The 14989-nt window shown below is 50.0% G+C and overlaps 1 protein-coding gene across 3 annotated transcripts in view; it reads left to right on the top strand.

Annotated features, from left to right (window-relative positions):
• RALYL (RALY RNA binding protein like) overlaps positions 1-14989 on the top strand; it is a 216325-nt gene that overhangs the window by 175039 nt on the left and 26297 nt on the right. For all 3 annotated transcript variants that reach the window (XM_016198919.2, XM_016198920.2, XM_087825254.1), the window contains 2 exons: positions 6593-6668; positions 13610-13642. In XM_016198919.2, coding sequence (XP_016054405.1) covers positions 6593-6668; positions 13610-13642 — 109 coding nt within the window. The remainder of the gene's footprint in view (positions 1-6592; positions 6669-13609; positions 13643-14989) is intronic.

The following is a 14989-nucleotide window of genomic DNA, read 5'->3' as shown; positions in this document are numbered from 1 at the left end:
GCCGGCAACGCAGGCCCGTCTTCCCGACGGGGGGCCTGTTAACAGCGTGGTTCATGCGCGTTGCCTGCTGATCCCGGAGCCCTTCTCGGAGGAGGGGGCAGTGAGCATCGTCAGTGACACTCCTGCTTTCATAGCCATACTGCCAATGAGGTTTCCTCGTCGTGATTTATGACCCAAGCCTCGTGGGCGAGGCAGCGACGATAACAGACACAGAACAAAAGGCAGCTCTAGCGTTTCCCTAGCTGACCGGTTGCTGCGGAGATGAGCCCGTTTTCCTTTGCGAAATGGACCGTATTGTGATCACTCTCGGGATCAAATCACAGTCACTGTCCTCTTCTTTAAATGTGCAAAAAGTATTTTCTTCTTTCCGGCTCCTTACCCGATGGACGGGGTGTGGGGACCGTTCTGATGTGACGTTTCCTGCGGCCCTGTGACCTGTACGCTCTTGGTGAGGCAGCGATGACCTGCGATGGGCGCGCTGACGAGGGAGAATTTAAACTAAGGAGAGGGGGGCTTTGGGAGAGGAAGAGCCGTCTCCTCTGTGCAGAAATAAGGGCCTGCGCTGTTATTGCCCAATAGGAGTGGACTTGAGAAATTTTTTTTTTTTTTTAAATCCTTACCCGAGGATATTTTGCTTTTCAGAGAGAGCGGAAGGGAGAGAGAGAGAGAGAAACAGCGATGGGAGGGAGACACATCGATCGGTCGCCTCCTGCCGCCCACCGACCAGGGCCGGGGATGGAGCCTGCAGCAGAGGTACAGGCCCTCGGCCGGAATCGAACCCGGGACCCTTCCGTCCACGGGCCGACGCTCTAACCACTGAGCCACGCCGGCCAGGGCTAGAAACATTTTTGATAACTTATGAATGTTGCACTAAATGCTGATAATTAAACTCAGATCAGATGTGATATTAAATATCACGACCGCGGCCGAGGCCATTCCACGTGAAAACACCGCCTCTCCATCCACTGGAAATTTCCTTAGCAGTTAGTTTCAGAAGGTAAAAGTAGTTCTGATTTCACAGAGAAAATAATGAAATAGACACTAATTTGTAAAAAGACAATTTTCCTTGCCTGCAACATTAGGCAAGGAAATTCATTCAGCTTCATGGGGGGGGGAAAATCCCCGGTCTGTCTTTTGCCTATTACTTCTGTATTTGCCCCTGGAGATGATTCATATGCTAGTCAATATTAAGCGGGACTGGGGGGATTATATTCTAGCAATGCAGGAGCCTTGGATTTGGTTAGCTCACACTTCATTTCCAAGAAGCTGTGATTGCCCGGGCCGGTGTGGCTCAGTGGTTCGAGTGTCGACCTGCACACGAAAGGATCTTGGGTTCGACTCCTGGCCCCAGTCGGGGCGCACGCGGGAGGCAACCAGTGGATGTTTCTCACAAAAAATAAGCTGTGATCTGAGTGTCGACAGAATTAAATAAGATGGGGGGCGGGAATCCGCCTGCTCCCCGTGTGCTCTAGCGTGGCCAGTACATGTATTTGCTTAGCAGACACAAATTACAATAATAAAGGAAAAAAGGGAAATCTGCTCTCATTCAATAATCGTTTTCCAGTTGAAATTCAACATAAAAGTAGCATGAAGTCAGGTTATTTTCCTTGTGTAGCAGATATGCAAATATGTACACATATAAAAGTTCATTCGACGTTGCACATTGCAGTCTAGAGACTGTTCTGTGTGGCAAAGTAGAAAGCCCATTAATTAATCTCAGTTTATGGCAGGCTTCGTTCCGCTAAGCACAGACCTCACGGCAAAAGCAAAAATGTAGGAGAAGAAAGAACAGAGGAAATTAGAGGTTAATTGCCTTTGTTGACTCGCAGTGCTTGTGACGGCTCTGAGCCGTTAAAATACGTGTAAAAGTGGATGAGCGTGTTCTTAGTAAGGCTGCGTGCTTTGAGAAATTTTGTTCTCGACATTGAGGTTTTCGTTCCATTTATAACCTGAATAAAAGCTGACTGTATTTATAGGCGTGTCAGCTTTTATGGGTGCACATTGGGAAGATTCTCCCATAACTTCCAGCGGGACGTGCGCAGTCACCTCCGAGCTGGTGCGCAGGGGCCTCCTGATGATCGTTTCCCCCTCTGGCTCTTCTCTCGTTTGGTAGGTAAATAAAATCTAGAGTAATCGTGTTACTTACCTGTTGCTACACAAGGTATCGCAAAACCTCATGGCCTAAAATAACCACAGGTGTTATTTCACCGGCTCTGTGGGTTGGGGTCTACGCTTGCTTACCTGGGTGAGGTCTGGCTTAGAGTCTGCTGCGCGGATGCCATCAAGGTGGCAGTTGGGGACACAATCGTGTAAGGGTTTCAAGTCGCCCACGTGGTTGCTGGTGGGGCTCGAGGCCTCGCCATGTGGCCTGTCCACAGGGTGACTGAGGGCGTGTCAGCGGCTCCCTTGGAGGGAGGGGCAAATCCAAGAGGATGTGAGAATTCACCCGAGAACTCATGTGAGACCCAGTCTTTTGACAACCTGATCCGGAAAGCGACGTCCCGTTTCCGCGCACCGTGGTCATTAGAAGCGAGTCTCCGAGTCCGGCCCACACTCAAGCAGAGAAAACGGCGCAGTGTTAGTTTTCTGTTGCTGCTGTAACTAATTACCGTCCACTTAGTGGCTTATGAAATAATTTGAATTTAGTATCTTAGAGTCCTGTGGGTCAGACGCCCAACCCAGGTCTCGCTGGGCAGAAGTCGGGGTCGACAGGACCATGTTTCTTTCTGGGGCTTCTTGGGAGATGCCGTCTCATCTTTTCCAGCTTCTAGGTGCTTCTCCCGCCCTCGGGGCCCTTTCTTCCATTGCCACAGTCAACGCAGGGGAGCTGAGTCCTCACAGTGCCTTGTTGCTTTGGGTCCCATGACCCACCCAGTCTAGGATCATCTTTGGCTCTTAACACCAGCCTGCTTCCCCTGTGCTGTGGAGCTTGACAGAGCCTCGGGTTTCCTGGGTCAGGGTTTGCATGTAGCCCAGGGCCTACTGTTCTGCCAACTACAGGTACGAACAGGCGTGGGCATCTTCTGTGAACCAGCGCAGTGATCAAGGACTATCAGATAATGCTCATAGAACCCGGCTCCTTCCCACATACGCACACGCAGGGTCCTGTCCCTTCAGAACGCTCATTAGGAGCCAACGAGCACTGACCCGCCTGCGCTCCTCCTTCCGTGCCCGATGCCGGTTCGGTTCCCATCCAGGGCACACGCCCGGGTGGCAGGTTTGATCCCCAGTCGGCGGGCGCGTGGAAGACGACCAACGGATGTTTCGCCCTCACATCAATTTTTCTCTCTCCCTCTTCCTTCCTCTCTCTCTAAAATACAATTTTTAAAAAAATGCAGGTTCCTGGGTCCCAACCTAAGAAATGGTGTCTCAGAAGGTTTGTGGTGGGTCCCAGAGCCAGCATTTTTAATAATTTTTTTTTTAAGTGCAGATCTGATTCCTCAGGTCTGGGATGCAACCTGGACTCTGTGTTTCCAACAGACTCCTGCAGAAGACAGACGCCGCTGTGCGCCCAGGAGACTGTGAGCAGCACACAGCTCTCCACGTAAATGCGCTTAGCGCCCGACGTTACCTTCGATACGCCATTGTGTTTGTGAATTATGAACCGCCAAGCACTGTAGCTTTGGAGTTTTAAACACTGCATGTGAAGTGACCCCGGAAAGGACCTGAGAAAAATAAGTCCGTGTGTACTCATAAGAAAAGAGAGAAATTAGAAAGGGGGGGGGGGCAGATGGACGCAGAAGCCACATCTCGGGGTCCACTTTGCTTCACTGATGGGAACCTGAGGTTACAGGGAAACGAGTCATCCAGACACCTTGTTGGTTGAATTTCACTTTCCTTCAGCAGTATTTTGTCCCCAGTTATGAAACTAAAAAGACTCTTGGGATGCAAAGAAATTAAAAACATTAAGTCTTTGCATTAATAATGAACGTACGGCTGAGGTTCTTTTTCACCGGGTTTGGTTAATTATCGTGACAGCCGACTCCGTCGCTGAGGTCAGTAGGTCGTTCAGTATGTTTGTAAAATCGTTAATCGGGGCCCGAAACACCTTCACGGTGTTGCTGGTGAGCGTTTACTCGAATTATATGTCTGACTCGTTTGGTTCCGAGAGGTTTTATCTCAACGAAACATGTCCTTCGTCTTGACCTTTGTAGAGATTTAAGAGATAGTCATGAAATGTGTAGAAAGACAGTCTTCAAAAAAATTATCCCACGTGAGAGACAAAGTGATGGGGGAAAGAAGCTGTAAGTAGAAAGTTATAGGAATTAAGTCACATTTGACAATTGTCTCCACTCGGGGTTGGCCTTCTACCTGCGGGAAGGTGCGCGCTCTCTGCTGAGTCTCTTTCAACTAGACTTTGGCTAACTGTGCACCAAAGCCAGAGTTTTACCAGGTTTCACGGCCATTTACGCCTCAAGGCCAGTCGAAGGTGTTTTGACAATTAGGGAGCGGGAGTTTCGATGGGGGGAGAATAAAACCGACATAAGAAAAGAAACAGGCGTCTGTAGCTCAACAGAGAGAGCCGAGGCTTCTGCCAACTTTGCTGATGTGAGTCCCTGGAAGTGTGGACAGGTGCGCACTTTCTCCACCCTCGTTTCCGTCCGGGAGGAAGCAGGTGCAGACAATGGTCGGCCTGCCGGGTAATCCGCAGGACGTTCGAGTTTCCACTTTTACTTGCCCTTGCAGACAGAGCCCGGGAGGGAGCACAGAGCATTTTGTGGTAACAAATTCGAGTCGGGCCCACCAGCGACCCTGGCATTAGCATTCTAATAACCAAGGCCAGCGGCCGTAGTGCTGTGTCAGAACTAATTTATGAAACTAGGTCCAAACGCTCATTAAAATGGTCACAACTCAGTGGCTGCCCAGTAAAATGAGACTACAGTTGCAGTCCCGTAGCCGTGAATATTTTAACATACCATTACGGGCGTATTGCAGACGCCGGAGCTAGCTTTGACTCTGCAGAGCGGAAAACAACAGGCTGAGAGAGCCATTCGCTTTTGTACAAAATTGGCTCTGCTCTCGCTCGCCAGTATTCCCGCTTTAGAGCACGGGGTGGGCTGGGCTCGCATTTGCAAGACTGGGGCGTCCTGTCTTTGGGGGAAGAGCATCCAGGCAGCCCCGCCTGACCACAGGGTGTGAACCCACCTGGCCAAGGAGGAAGAGCTGGGAGTCGGATGCTTTTCCCCCAGGGCTGCCGGACAGTCCCCCACAGCACCCCTTCCACGGCACAGCCTCCGCGATGCCAAGACTCCTGGGCCCCCAGAGTCCATGACTTTTCCCCGACGCTTTCCCCAGCCGGGCCAGGCGTGAGTGGCAGAGAAAAACGTAACATCCAAATCAGGTAAAGAGGCAGGAGACGGTAGGGAAAGCTCTAGCCTGAGTCCGGGGGGCTGTGGTTCTGGGCTGTCGAGGTTCAGACTGTCCCCTGTCCCGGGGCAGGGACACCCCCCTCCGTCCCACTAGTTCAGTGCCTGGCAATGGACCGAGCTCAGTAACAAAGACAGTCGCCCTGACCCGAGCTGATGATGTTATTGTGGGGACCGTTTGGTTTCCCGGTCTCTCGAGCATCCACACACGTGACGTGGGAATAACGCTTATTTCACGGGATTGCTCGGAGGTTCTAAACTCGTAATAACTGTGAAGCCGGTCGTGATGGTGCGGCGCCCATATCCGGGGGAAGTATGGTTTCATGCCTTCGCTTGTCAAACTGAACAGACTGTTTCCTTTATCTCCTGAATTTTTATTCAATGGAACAGGAACGGATCCCTAAATCTTCCAAATGCGAGCAATAAAGACTCTGAATGGCTTTTCCTGGCAGTCTCTATGCCGTCGCTAAACTATTTAAACTTTTATTTAATCCCGGGGAAGGGAACAAAACAAAAATATCCCACAAATAACGATATTACTTTTCACTAATGTGCTTGGAAAATTTTTTCTTCTTTTAATTTTTCTCCATCTAAAAAAAAAAAAAATCACGTTAGTTGCCCAGCTGGTGTGATTTAGTGGTTGAGAGTCAACCCATGAACCAGGAGGTCGGGGTTCGATTCCCGGTCAGGGCCCAGGCCCGGGTTGTGGGCTCCATCCCTGGTCGGGGGCGAGCGGGAGGCAGCCGATCGGTGACTCTCATCATTGATGTTTCTCTCTCTCCCTCTCCCCTCCTCTCTCTGAAATCAATAAAAACATATTAAAAAATATTTCTCTCTCTCTCTCTCTCCTCTCTCCTGTCTCCTCTCTCTTCTCTTTCCGTCTCTTCATGTTTAGCCGGCGTCCCTCATCCCCCCGCCTTGTTCAGTGTTTTCTTTTTTCATTCTGGCGCTCACCTCCCGACACGTCGCGCGTTCTTCTCGCCCGTTACGTCTGCCGCCTGCCGCCTGTTTCCCCAGGAGAAGCTGATTCCCACAGGGGCGTGGGCCCGGCCTGTTCAGCATGTGGGCCTGGCCGCCGTCGGTGCTCAGAAACTACCTGTTGAATAAACGAACGACGTGTGACGTGTGCACAGAGCAATGGTGGGAAGAAACAGAACGTCCCGGTTTACTGTCCTCAGGTGGTTTCGCGGTTTCTTAACCGTGGTGTTTTTATCTTGTGCTTCCAGATATCAACATGGCCGGAGAACCCAAACCCTACAGACCCAAACCTGGAAACAAGAGGCCCCTTTCTGCACTTTACAGGTGAGTGAGTGGGCACCGGGCTGGGGTAGGGAGCGGAGAAAATGTCCACCAACTTTAAGAGGCAAAACGCGTAGCCTGTGAAGAGTCGGCTTCGCTCGGTCAGCGCCGAGGCTGCTTCTCTCTCCGCACGGCGCCCTGCTGGGCGGACGCGGGCCGCCGTCCCGGGGGGCCCAGATCGCCCGTCGTGCTAATGGATGTGGGCCCCTCTCGGTTCCTGTCGCCGCTCCGTCGGTGTCCGCGCCCGACCAGCCAGCGCAGCGTTGAACAGGCTCCCTCTTCCCTGATGCCACCTGGATAAAGGGGAATTGAGGTGTAGTTGTCACGGTGCGTTAGCTGGCACAGTCGAGGGCCCTCGAAAGGCGGCCGGCAGCTCCGTCCTGGTCTTTGTTCCTTCTTCAGCCACTCACGGCCCCATTTCCCCAGCTGCGTACAATACAAGGGTCAGAACTGGGCGACTTCTGAGGCCCTGCCGGCACCTGCCGCCCCGCTGCTCTCGAAGGACCCGCCGTCGGAGACCCGGAAAGACGTACCAGGGGTGTATCTTGATGGATCTTAGTGTTCTGGTTGTGTGAATTTATTTAATTTTAACTGAAAAGATTTTATTAAAAAATGGAAAGCTAAACGACTTAACAAATGTTAATTACTGGCCACAGGGCAGTGCTGATGTGAAAGGCAGCAGGTGACATCGCCAACCTAAGGACACAGTCATACAACTGAGAAATGCAAATTGTTTTCTGAGGAGGTTCGTTTGTCAGCGGACGCACAGGGCCGCAGCTAAGGCAGGACGTTGGAAACGCCGATATTTCAGTTATTAAAATGCAGCTGGTGGCCGGCTTTCTTGCCGGAGTCGCCGCTATCGGTGCAGTGACGTTTGTCTTCCTGCTCTCCCAGTTCTTGGAGTGATTCGATTTGCTCAGGAGAATAGACGCCCGCGAGGAGAAACAAATGCTTTTGTAGCTGTTGTTTCCCTAAGGCTCGGTCACGCTGAATCGTGAATTCAGAAGAACGAGAAGCAGAAGTTCACGGCAACGTGACGTTACGGCACCCAAGCCGCCGCAGCGGGAAACGCGCGTTGATGCCGGTCTCATCTGCTTACGCCAGTGAAGGTGGGACGGGCTGAGGCTGCCGGCGGGCCCAGAGGGAACAAAGAGAGTGAGCCCCTGGCCCCGAGAAAGCCTTTCAGGCTCCCTGGCGTCCTTACACACGCTTGATGATGACGCCCGCCTCCCTCTGGGTGGGCCTCCCTTCTGTGTTTGCGCGGCCAGCCCTCCTCTGTCCCCACCGAGCCCCAGGTCGGTGCTGTGCGCCTGGCCTTACAGGTGGGAAAAGCAAGCTCCCAGACCATAAAGGACCTGCCTGGATCAGGTAAGGAGACGAGGGACTGCGCTCCGGCTGGTAGCCTTGAAGTCTGGGGATCTCGCCACCAGCTGACTGCTATCTCCCCACCTGGTGCCGTCCAGACTGCACAGTCAGGAAAAGCAGAGAGTCCTGCCCTCCAGCACCCACAGTCGATTCTACTTGGAAAAGCAGAGCTTCCTGCCCTCCAGCACTGACAGTTAATTCTGTTTCTCTCCATGATGTCACTGTATGTCACCCACAAACGTGTTACCACCTCCTCGTGTGGCCGTAGAGATTAGGTTTGAGCTTCAAGTTCTTCTAACACAGGGATGGGGAACATCTGACCCCTGAGCCATTTACGGCTCGAGAAACCATGTGGTCCGGCCCTGCCAAGGGAACCTCCAGCGGGACTCAAAATTCAATAAACCCAGGAGCTTTTTTCATAGCTAACTTTGAAGTTGACCATTTTGCCCCGTGAATGATGTTTTAAGTATCCAAATGGCCCTTGGCAGTAAAAAGGTTCCCCGCCTCTGTTCTAATGTAATAGTTGTGCAATTTCCCTACAGCTGATTTTCTTCTTCGTGTTTATTGATTGACTTGAGAGAGAGAGAAACATCGATTTGTTCTTCCACTTCTCCGGGCATCATTGACTGGTTCCAGCTGTGCCCTGACCGGGGATCAAACCCACAACCCTGGCGAATCAGGGCGCTGCTCTAACCCACGGAGCTAGCGGGCGAGGGCTGCAATGTTCCCACTAGGGCGACACTGAATAGTCGAGGTGAAAGCACCCGGTGGTGTAGGGAGTGTGAACAGGCCAGCAGCTCGCACAGGGGCGCTTTCTGCTTCCCCTCACCCAAGCAGGTATTTCCAAAGGAAAAAATATTACTAAGAGTGTCCAGTCAAAGTGTTTATTGGACAATCTCCTAGGAGTTTTATGGTTTTGAGTCTTACATTTAAGTCTTTAATCTATTTTGAGTTTATTCTTGTATATGGTGTAAGAAGTGGTCTAGTTTCATTTTTTTGCATGTATCTGCCCTATTTTCCCAGCACCATTTATTGAAGAGACCGTCTTTACTTCATTGTGTGTTCTTGCCTCCTTTGTCATAGATTAGTTGACCATATACGTGTGGGTTTATTTCTGGGATCTCTGTTCTGTTACATTGATCTATGTGTCTGTTTTTATGCCAGTATCATGCTGGGGGGTTTTGTGTGGTTTTTGTTTGTTTGTTTTTATTGTTTTTATTTTTTATTGATCTCAGAGAGAGGGAGAGAGAGATAGAAACATCAATGATGAGAGAGCCGTTGGTCGGCTGCCTCCTGCATGATGCCCCTGCTGGGGATCGAGCCTGAAACCTGGGCATGTGCCCTGACCGGGAATCGAACCTCGATCACCTGGATCCTGGGTCGATGCTCAACCGCTGAGCCCCGCTTACTGGGCAGCACTGTGCTGTTTTGATGACTATGGCCTTGCAGTATAGTTTGATATCAGGTAGTGAGATACCTCTAACTTTGTTCTTCTTTCTCAAGATTGCACAGAAAATAAAATAAAAATAAAATAAAAACAAAGTAGACTATTGCAGGGTCTGTGTAGCAACCACAGTCTCTTTTTGCTTCTGATCCAATCTTTCCAGCCAAATTACAGTCATGGAAAAGTGTGACTGCCAATATCTGCAAAAGAAAATACAAAAAAACAGTCCACTTCTAACACTCAAAGCTGAATATCCATCCATCTGGGTAACAGAGGGTGAGTTCTCCTTAGTGCACACTTCCCAAGAGAATGTGAACTCCTGTTGAAGAAGAAATGGCCCATGCGCTCCCTTTTGGGGGGGTTATAATTGTGAAAATATCTTATATGAGTATGTTTGGTGGAAAAAGTGTTTGTTAGGCCTGGCTCCTGAAGGAAGAGCGTTCCTGAAAGGTGATATATTTGAGGAGCCTGGATCTGTTACAGATGCTCTGCAATTTAGCTGTTCTCATTCTTATGAATATTCAAAGAAAAGGGTCTATAATAAAATATTTAAAGAAGTTATTTTAAATGAGCCTTGAGCTATGATAATGTTGCTAAAACTCACACAGTTAACTAAACAGGTTAACATTTCCTATAATTGCCTAAAGAAGAAGCTTTTTTAATATTATGTTTACTTATAGCCTGTCATTCATATTTCACACTGAGCAAATGTAATTTATAAACCTTTTGATTTAAAATGTTTGAAGAAATGCTTACGCGACGCACAGACAGATTAACACCGTAACCTGACCACCATCGCGGACTGACGGTTCTGCTGGGAGATACGGCTGCTTCAGGAAACACTGCAGAAGGGGGGTCGCTGGGGAGGTGGCTCTAACAGCCCTCATGGAAGTTGATGATCGGCCCGGCCCGTGTTGTGCGGTGGTTGACAGTCAACCCATGAACCAAGAGGTCACCGGTTCGATTCCTGGCGGGTACATGAGCGGGTTGTGGCTCCGTCCCCAGTAGGGGGCATGCAGGAGGCAGCTGATCGATGTTTCTCTCTCACCGATGTTTGTATCTATCTACCTCTCCCTTCCTCTCTCTCTCAAAAAATCAATAAGAACATATTTATAAAATAAAAAATAAATAGAAAAGAAAGTTGATGACCCGTGGACTGCGATGACCACAGCTGAGCTGCGACCAGAATGCAGGGGCCTTGGCCATAGGAACCGTTCCTGGGAGGGGCTGCTGCACCGAGGGCTGTTGCCCAGTTAGTGAATGAGAAGCGTCTCCCGTTTCCAGCTCGGGCACCCGCGTGGCCAGTGATGCCCCTGAGTCAGGGGTGAAGAGGGAAAGGATGAGGGCGGGCGGGCGGCACGGAATTGAGTTGGTGCTTGTTGAGTTAAAGGCGCCTACCGTAGGAGGCCTCAGCTGGGCAGACGTGGCCACACGTCATAAATGGGGTGATGCCAGAGCCGGGCGTTTGGGAACATCCGGAACGTCGACAGAACTGGGAATCAGATAAGATCTCTCAGAAGAATTTAAAAACAACGAGGACATGTGGCAGTGCCATCGGGGATGCGGCCACAAAACTAAGCCGGGGAGACGTGAGGTACCGTGAGAGACGCGAGCCCTTGAGCTTTGGGGCCTGAGGGCCTAGTTCAAGTCCTGCCTCCACCACCTTGTAGCTCGGTGACCTTGGGAAGGACACTAGCATCTCTGGGTATCAGTTTCCTCAACTGTAAAATGCATCCCGCTCCGAGGCTTTCATGATGCTGAAATAAATCAACATTTATAACGCATTTTGAGCACTACCAGGCCCTCGATAAATGCAGCTGTTTTTTGTTGTTGTTAAATACAAAATGTTCTGAATCCTTTAGCCCCAAATATTGATTTTAATTTTGCATTCCGTTTCATTTCTCTACTGCGCCTGTTGTTTTTTTTTGGAGGGTTATAGTTTATCTTATTCTGCTCATAATTCCACCGGATCCCGAATGAAGTATTATTAAATTCACTACCTATTTCCTGTTCAAAGTAAATCTTAAGAAAGATAAAATCAATTATTTTCTTCACAAAACAATTACCTTATAAAAAAAGCCCAGAGACGTCGTCTCGGGCGAACTGCGGTGTAATCATCTTTCTAAGGCTTAAATTGACGAACAGTGTCCCCCAGGGGATGTTTCTCCCAGCACTTTCCTTCTTTTACTGAGTCTTTTCACTTTCTGGACTAAAGTGACAAAAGTGAGTTTTTCCTGTATCCCAGGCCCTTGGGCCCTTAGAGTGATGGCCCGTCTTTGGCGTCGCTGTGGCCGCCCGGGGCTGCTGTGTGCCCAGAACCCTGCGAGTTGGTCTAAGTCCATAATCTCATGTTCTTTTTTGTTTTTTCTTAACCCACACCTGAGGATATTTTTTCCATTGCTTTTCAGAGAGAGTGGGAGGGGGAGAGAGAGAGAAACATTGATGTGAGAGAAACACATCGATGGTTTGCCTCCCACACGCGCCCCAACTGGGGCACAGGATCGAGCCTGCGACCAAGCTGTGTGCCCTTGGCTGGAATCGAACCCAGGACCCTTCAGTCCACAGGCCGATGCTCTAACCACTGAGCGAACCGGCCAGGCCTCACCTCGTGCTCTTCGCTGCAGCCCTGAGCCGGCCGTGGCGTTTGCTACGTGATGAATAAGAGAAGCATGAGGATCTCTGGGTCATCGCAAGGCTGGGGGCCGACCCCATGAGATGAACGGCGGCTGAGCTTGGTTACAAAGCGGAGCATCGCTCGCTGGGGGTCACTGGTCACCACTCTGAGGATGAGACATGAGGCAGGGTGGCCCGGTGGTGGCTCCCCACCCAGATTTCCTGCTCCACGTCACCTCTGAAAATGCTGGGGAGCCCTGGCACCCGGGCCTGTCTCCGGGGACAGCTGCCTCGGCTCGCGGAGCAGCAGCAAAGCTCCCCACCTGGGCCCCTTGGGGGGCTCAACAGAACGGCCAGGTGCTCTTGTCTGAGCAGGCGGCCCGTGAAGGTTGTTACCAGGCTCAATGAACCCCCCGCCTTGCAGCCCAGGGCTTTGTCCTGAGACTGTCACGGTGACAGATAGAAGCACAGAAGCAGGGACAGGACTGTCCCGTAAGAGGAAGGCGTCACGACGGGCTTTACAGAGGCGTTAGGAGACTCAAAGGTAACAGACCGTGCGTGGGGGAAGGAAGGAAAGTCAGCACAGCGCAGAAGTGGTCTAAAGGCAGCAAGGCCGAGCTAAACCGAATTTGTTTGTAAGTAGACAAGTTGCCTGCAGTAAAGTGGTTGGTGAGAAAAGCGATAAAAAACCACACGGAAAGCCCTGGCCCAGTGGGTCGGTTGGTTGGAGTGTCGTTCCCCGGACACCAGAAGGCTGCGGGCTCCGTCCCCGGGTGGGGAGCCCATGGGAGGCGACCGATTGATGCTTCTCTCTCTCTGTCTCTCTCTCTAAAAATATCAATAAACATATCCTCGGGCGTCATCTTATGGTTATTGAAATTGTCGAGAAAGATGGCGACATACATGTAATTAAAACATTTTAAAACAAGAAGCCTTTTTAAAAAATGTTAAGCACCCGGATTTAGATGAAAACGTCTTCAACACTTGCCTGCATTTAACCTATAATCAATCATGTGATAAGAAGCTTAATGAAAATAAAGCGGCCAAGATGCACCCACCAACGGGTCGCCTTAGTTATAAATTAGGAAATATTGAGAAGGGGTACTTTTCTGATTGCCTTACCTTTTGCAAAGAATATATAGTTAATTTAAGATGGAGGAAAATTTGCCGGATGCAATACTAGCCTATGTTGTGATGAGAAAAGTAAGACCAGAATGGTTGGTTGGTTTGTTTGTTTGTTTTGTGGTTTACTAATTTTATTTTACTTATTTTTTTATATTTGCCTCCTGATATTTCTTTTTATCCTTTATTTTGTTATTTTTTTCTTTTTTTTAGCCTCTCCAGTGATGGAGCTAGAATTGGAATTAGTCCAGGTTAGGTGTTAATATTTATAGCACTTTACTGGTGCTAATTTGTGCATTTTCATCCCAACAAGTATCATAATTCCATCAGATTTCTACAAAAGCAACTTTAAATGTAGAGCATGTTGTTATATTAAAATAAACTTTTTTTTTTTCCACAGACTTGAGTCAAAGGAGCCGTTCCTATCGGTTGGGTGAGTATATGTCTAAATATTTTAAGTCTCAATTCTTCAATCAACTTTTGATTTAAATTAGCGAGGTTTACTGAGATGGTATTTCACTCATTTGACCCCATATTCAGTCATAATGTGTCCTTGGGCCCATCGTTCCTGCACACCTCGCCTTCTACGTTTCGTAAAGACTTAAGTAAAACGCACCCCGCGCTGCGTGGTGACCTCAGAAATTCAGCTGATGAGCGAGCATGAAATCCTGTGTCCTCAATAAACTCCAAACAGGGTGGGCCGTAATTATCTGTAGTCTCATCACGTAAACATGCTCAGGTTGGTTCTAAAAATTCCCCCGATACTTAATCTGTTAATAGCATGTTGTTGCTCTGGCCGGTGCCACCCGGCTGAGCGTCTCCCTGGGCACTGAAAGGCTGCCGGTTCGATTCCCGTCAGGGCACAGGCCCGGGTTGCGGGCTCGATCCCCAGTCGGGGGCGGGCAGGAGGCGGCCGATAGACACTTTGCTCTCTGGCATCAATGTTTCTCTCCCTTCCTCCCTCTCTAAAAAAATCAATAAAATAGTAACATAATAATATTAATGATGTTGACAAGAACACATGGATGATTTTCAGGCATTTAGAACTAATAAAAATGAGCGAAGTTGTTTTTTAATGGTTCTCTCCAATGATCCTTTGACTAATATGTTAAAACGCCCGGTGGGAGGACTTCTCTTGGCGTTACGGTCGATGTCGCCAAGTCTCAGGAGGCGTCGGAAGACGTGATGTGTGGCTTTGAGGGAGCCTCGCAGGGTTTGATGAAAAACCGTCCCATCCAGGCGGCCGCCGTTCTCACGCTCGGTGACCAGAACTCGATGGGTTAGATTTGCGAGTGATCACATCAGTTCCTTTCATGACTTTGTCCGTGGCCTTTGGATACTTCTGTCGCTCTGAGCACCACGGTTCCCCCCCTCCTGCTGCTCATCGAGGCGTCTCGGAAGCCGCTTGAATCTCAGGAGTCAGAACAACGGTGTGGGAGGCAGGGGAAGGAAATGGAGCCCGTGATTTACTGGACGACTTCATGAAAAGCGACAGGGCGAGCGGGTCTGTCCAGAGGACTCGCTGGAGCAGCCTCTTTGCTCCGCTGGTCAGCAGCTGCTGCTGTTCAAGACCGTTAAGCCTGAGAGACCTTTATTCGGGGTGCACGCGTCCTGCCTCGAGTCGGGGGGGAATCGCTCCTTCCACGCCTTGCGGAGTGCGCCTTCGGCGGCCCTGGCCTCCCACTTCTTTGAGGCAAAGTCATTTTCTATCGCACACCCTCCCCAACCTTTGTTCCAAACTCATCGGAGTTCGGAACTCAGTAGTGGAGCCCTGAGAAAA

This window comes from Miniopterus natalensis, chromosome 16, assembly GCF_054644295.1.
Source record: "Miniopterus natalensis isolate mMinNat1 chromosome 16, mMinNat1.hap1, whole genome shotgun sequence".
In the NCBI taxonomy this organism is placed as follows: domain Eukaryota; kingdom Metazoa; phylum Chordata; class Mammalia; order Chiroptera; family Miniopteridae; genus Miniopterus; species Miniopterus natalensis.
This window is presented reverse-complemented; position numbering and strand designations above follow the sequence as displayed.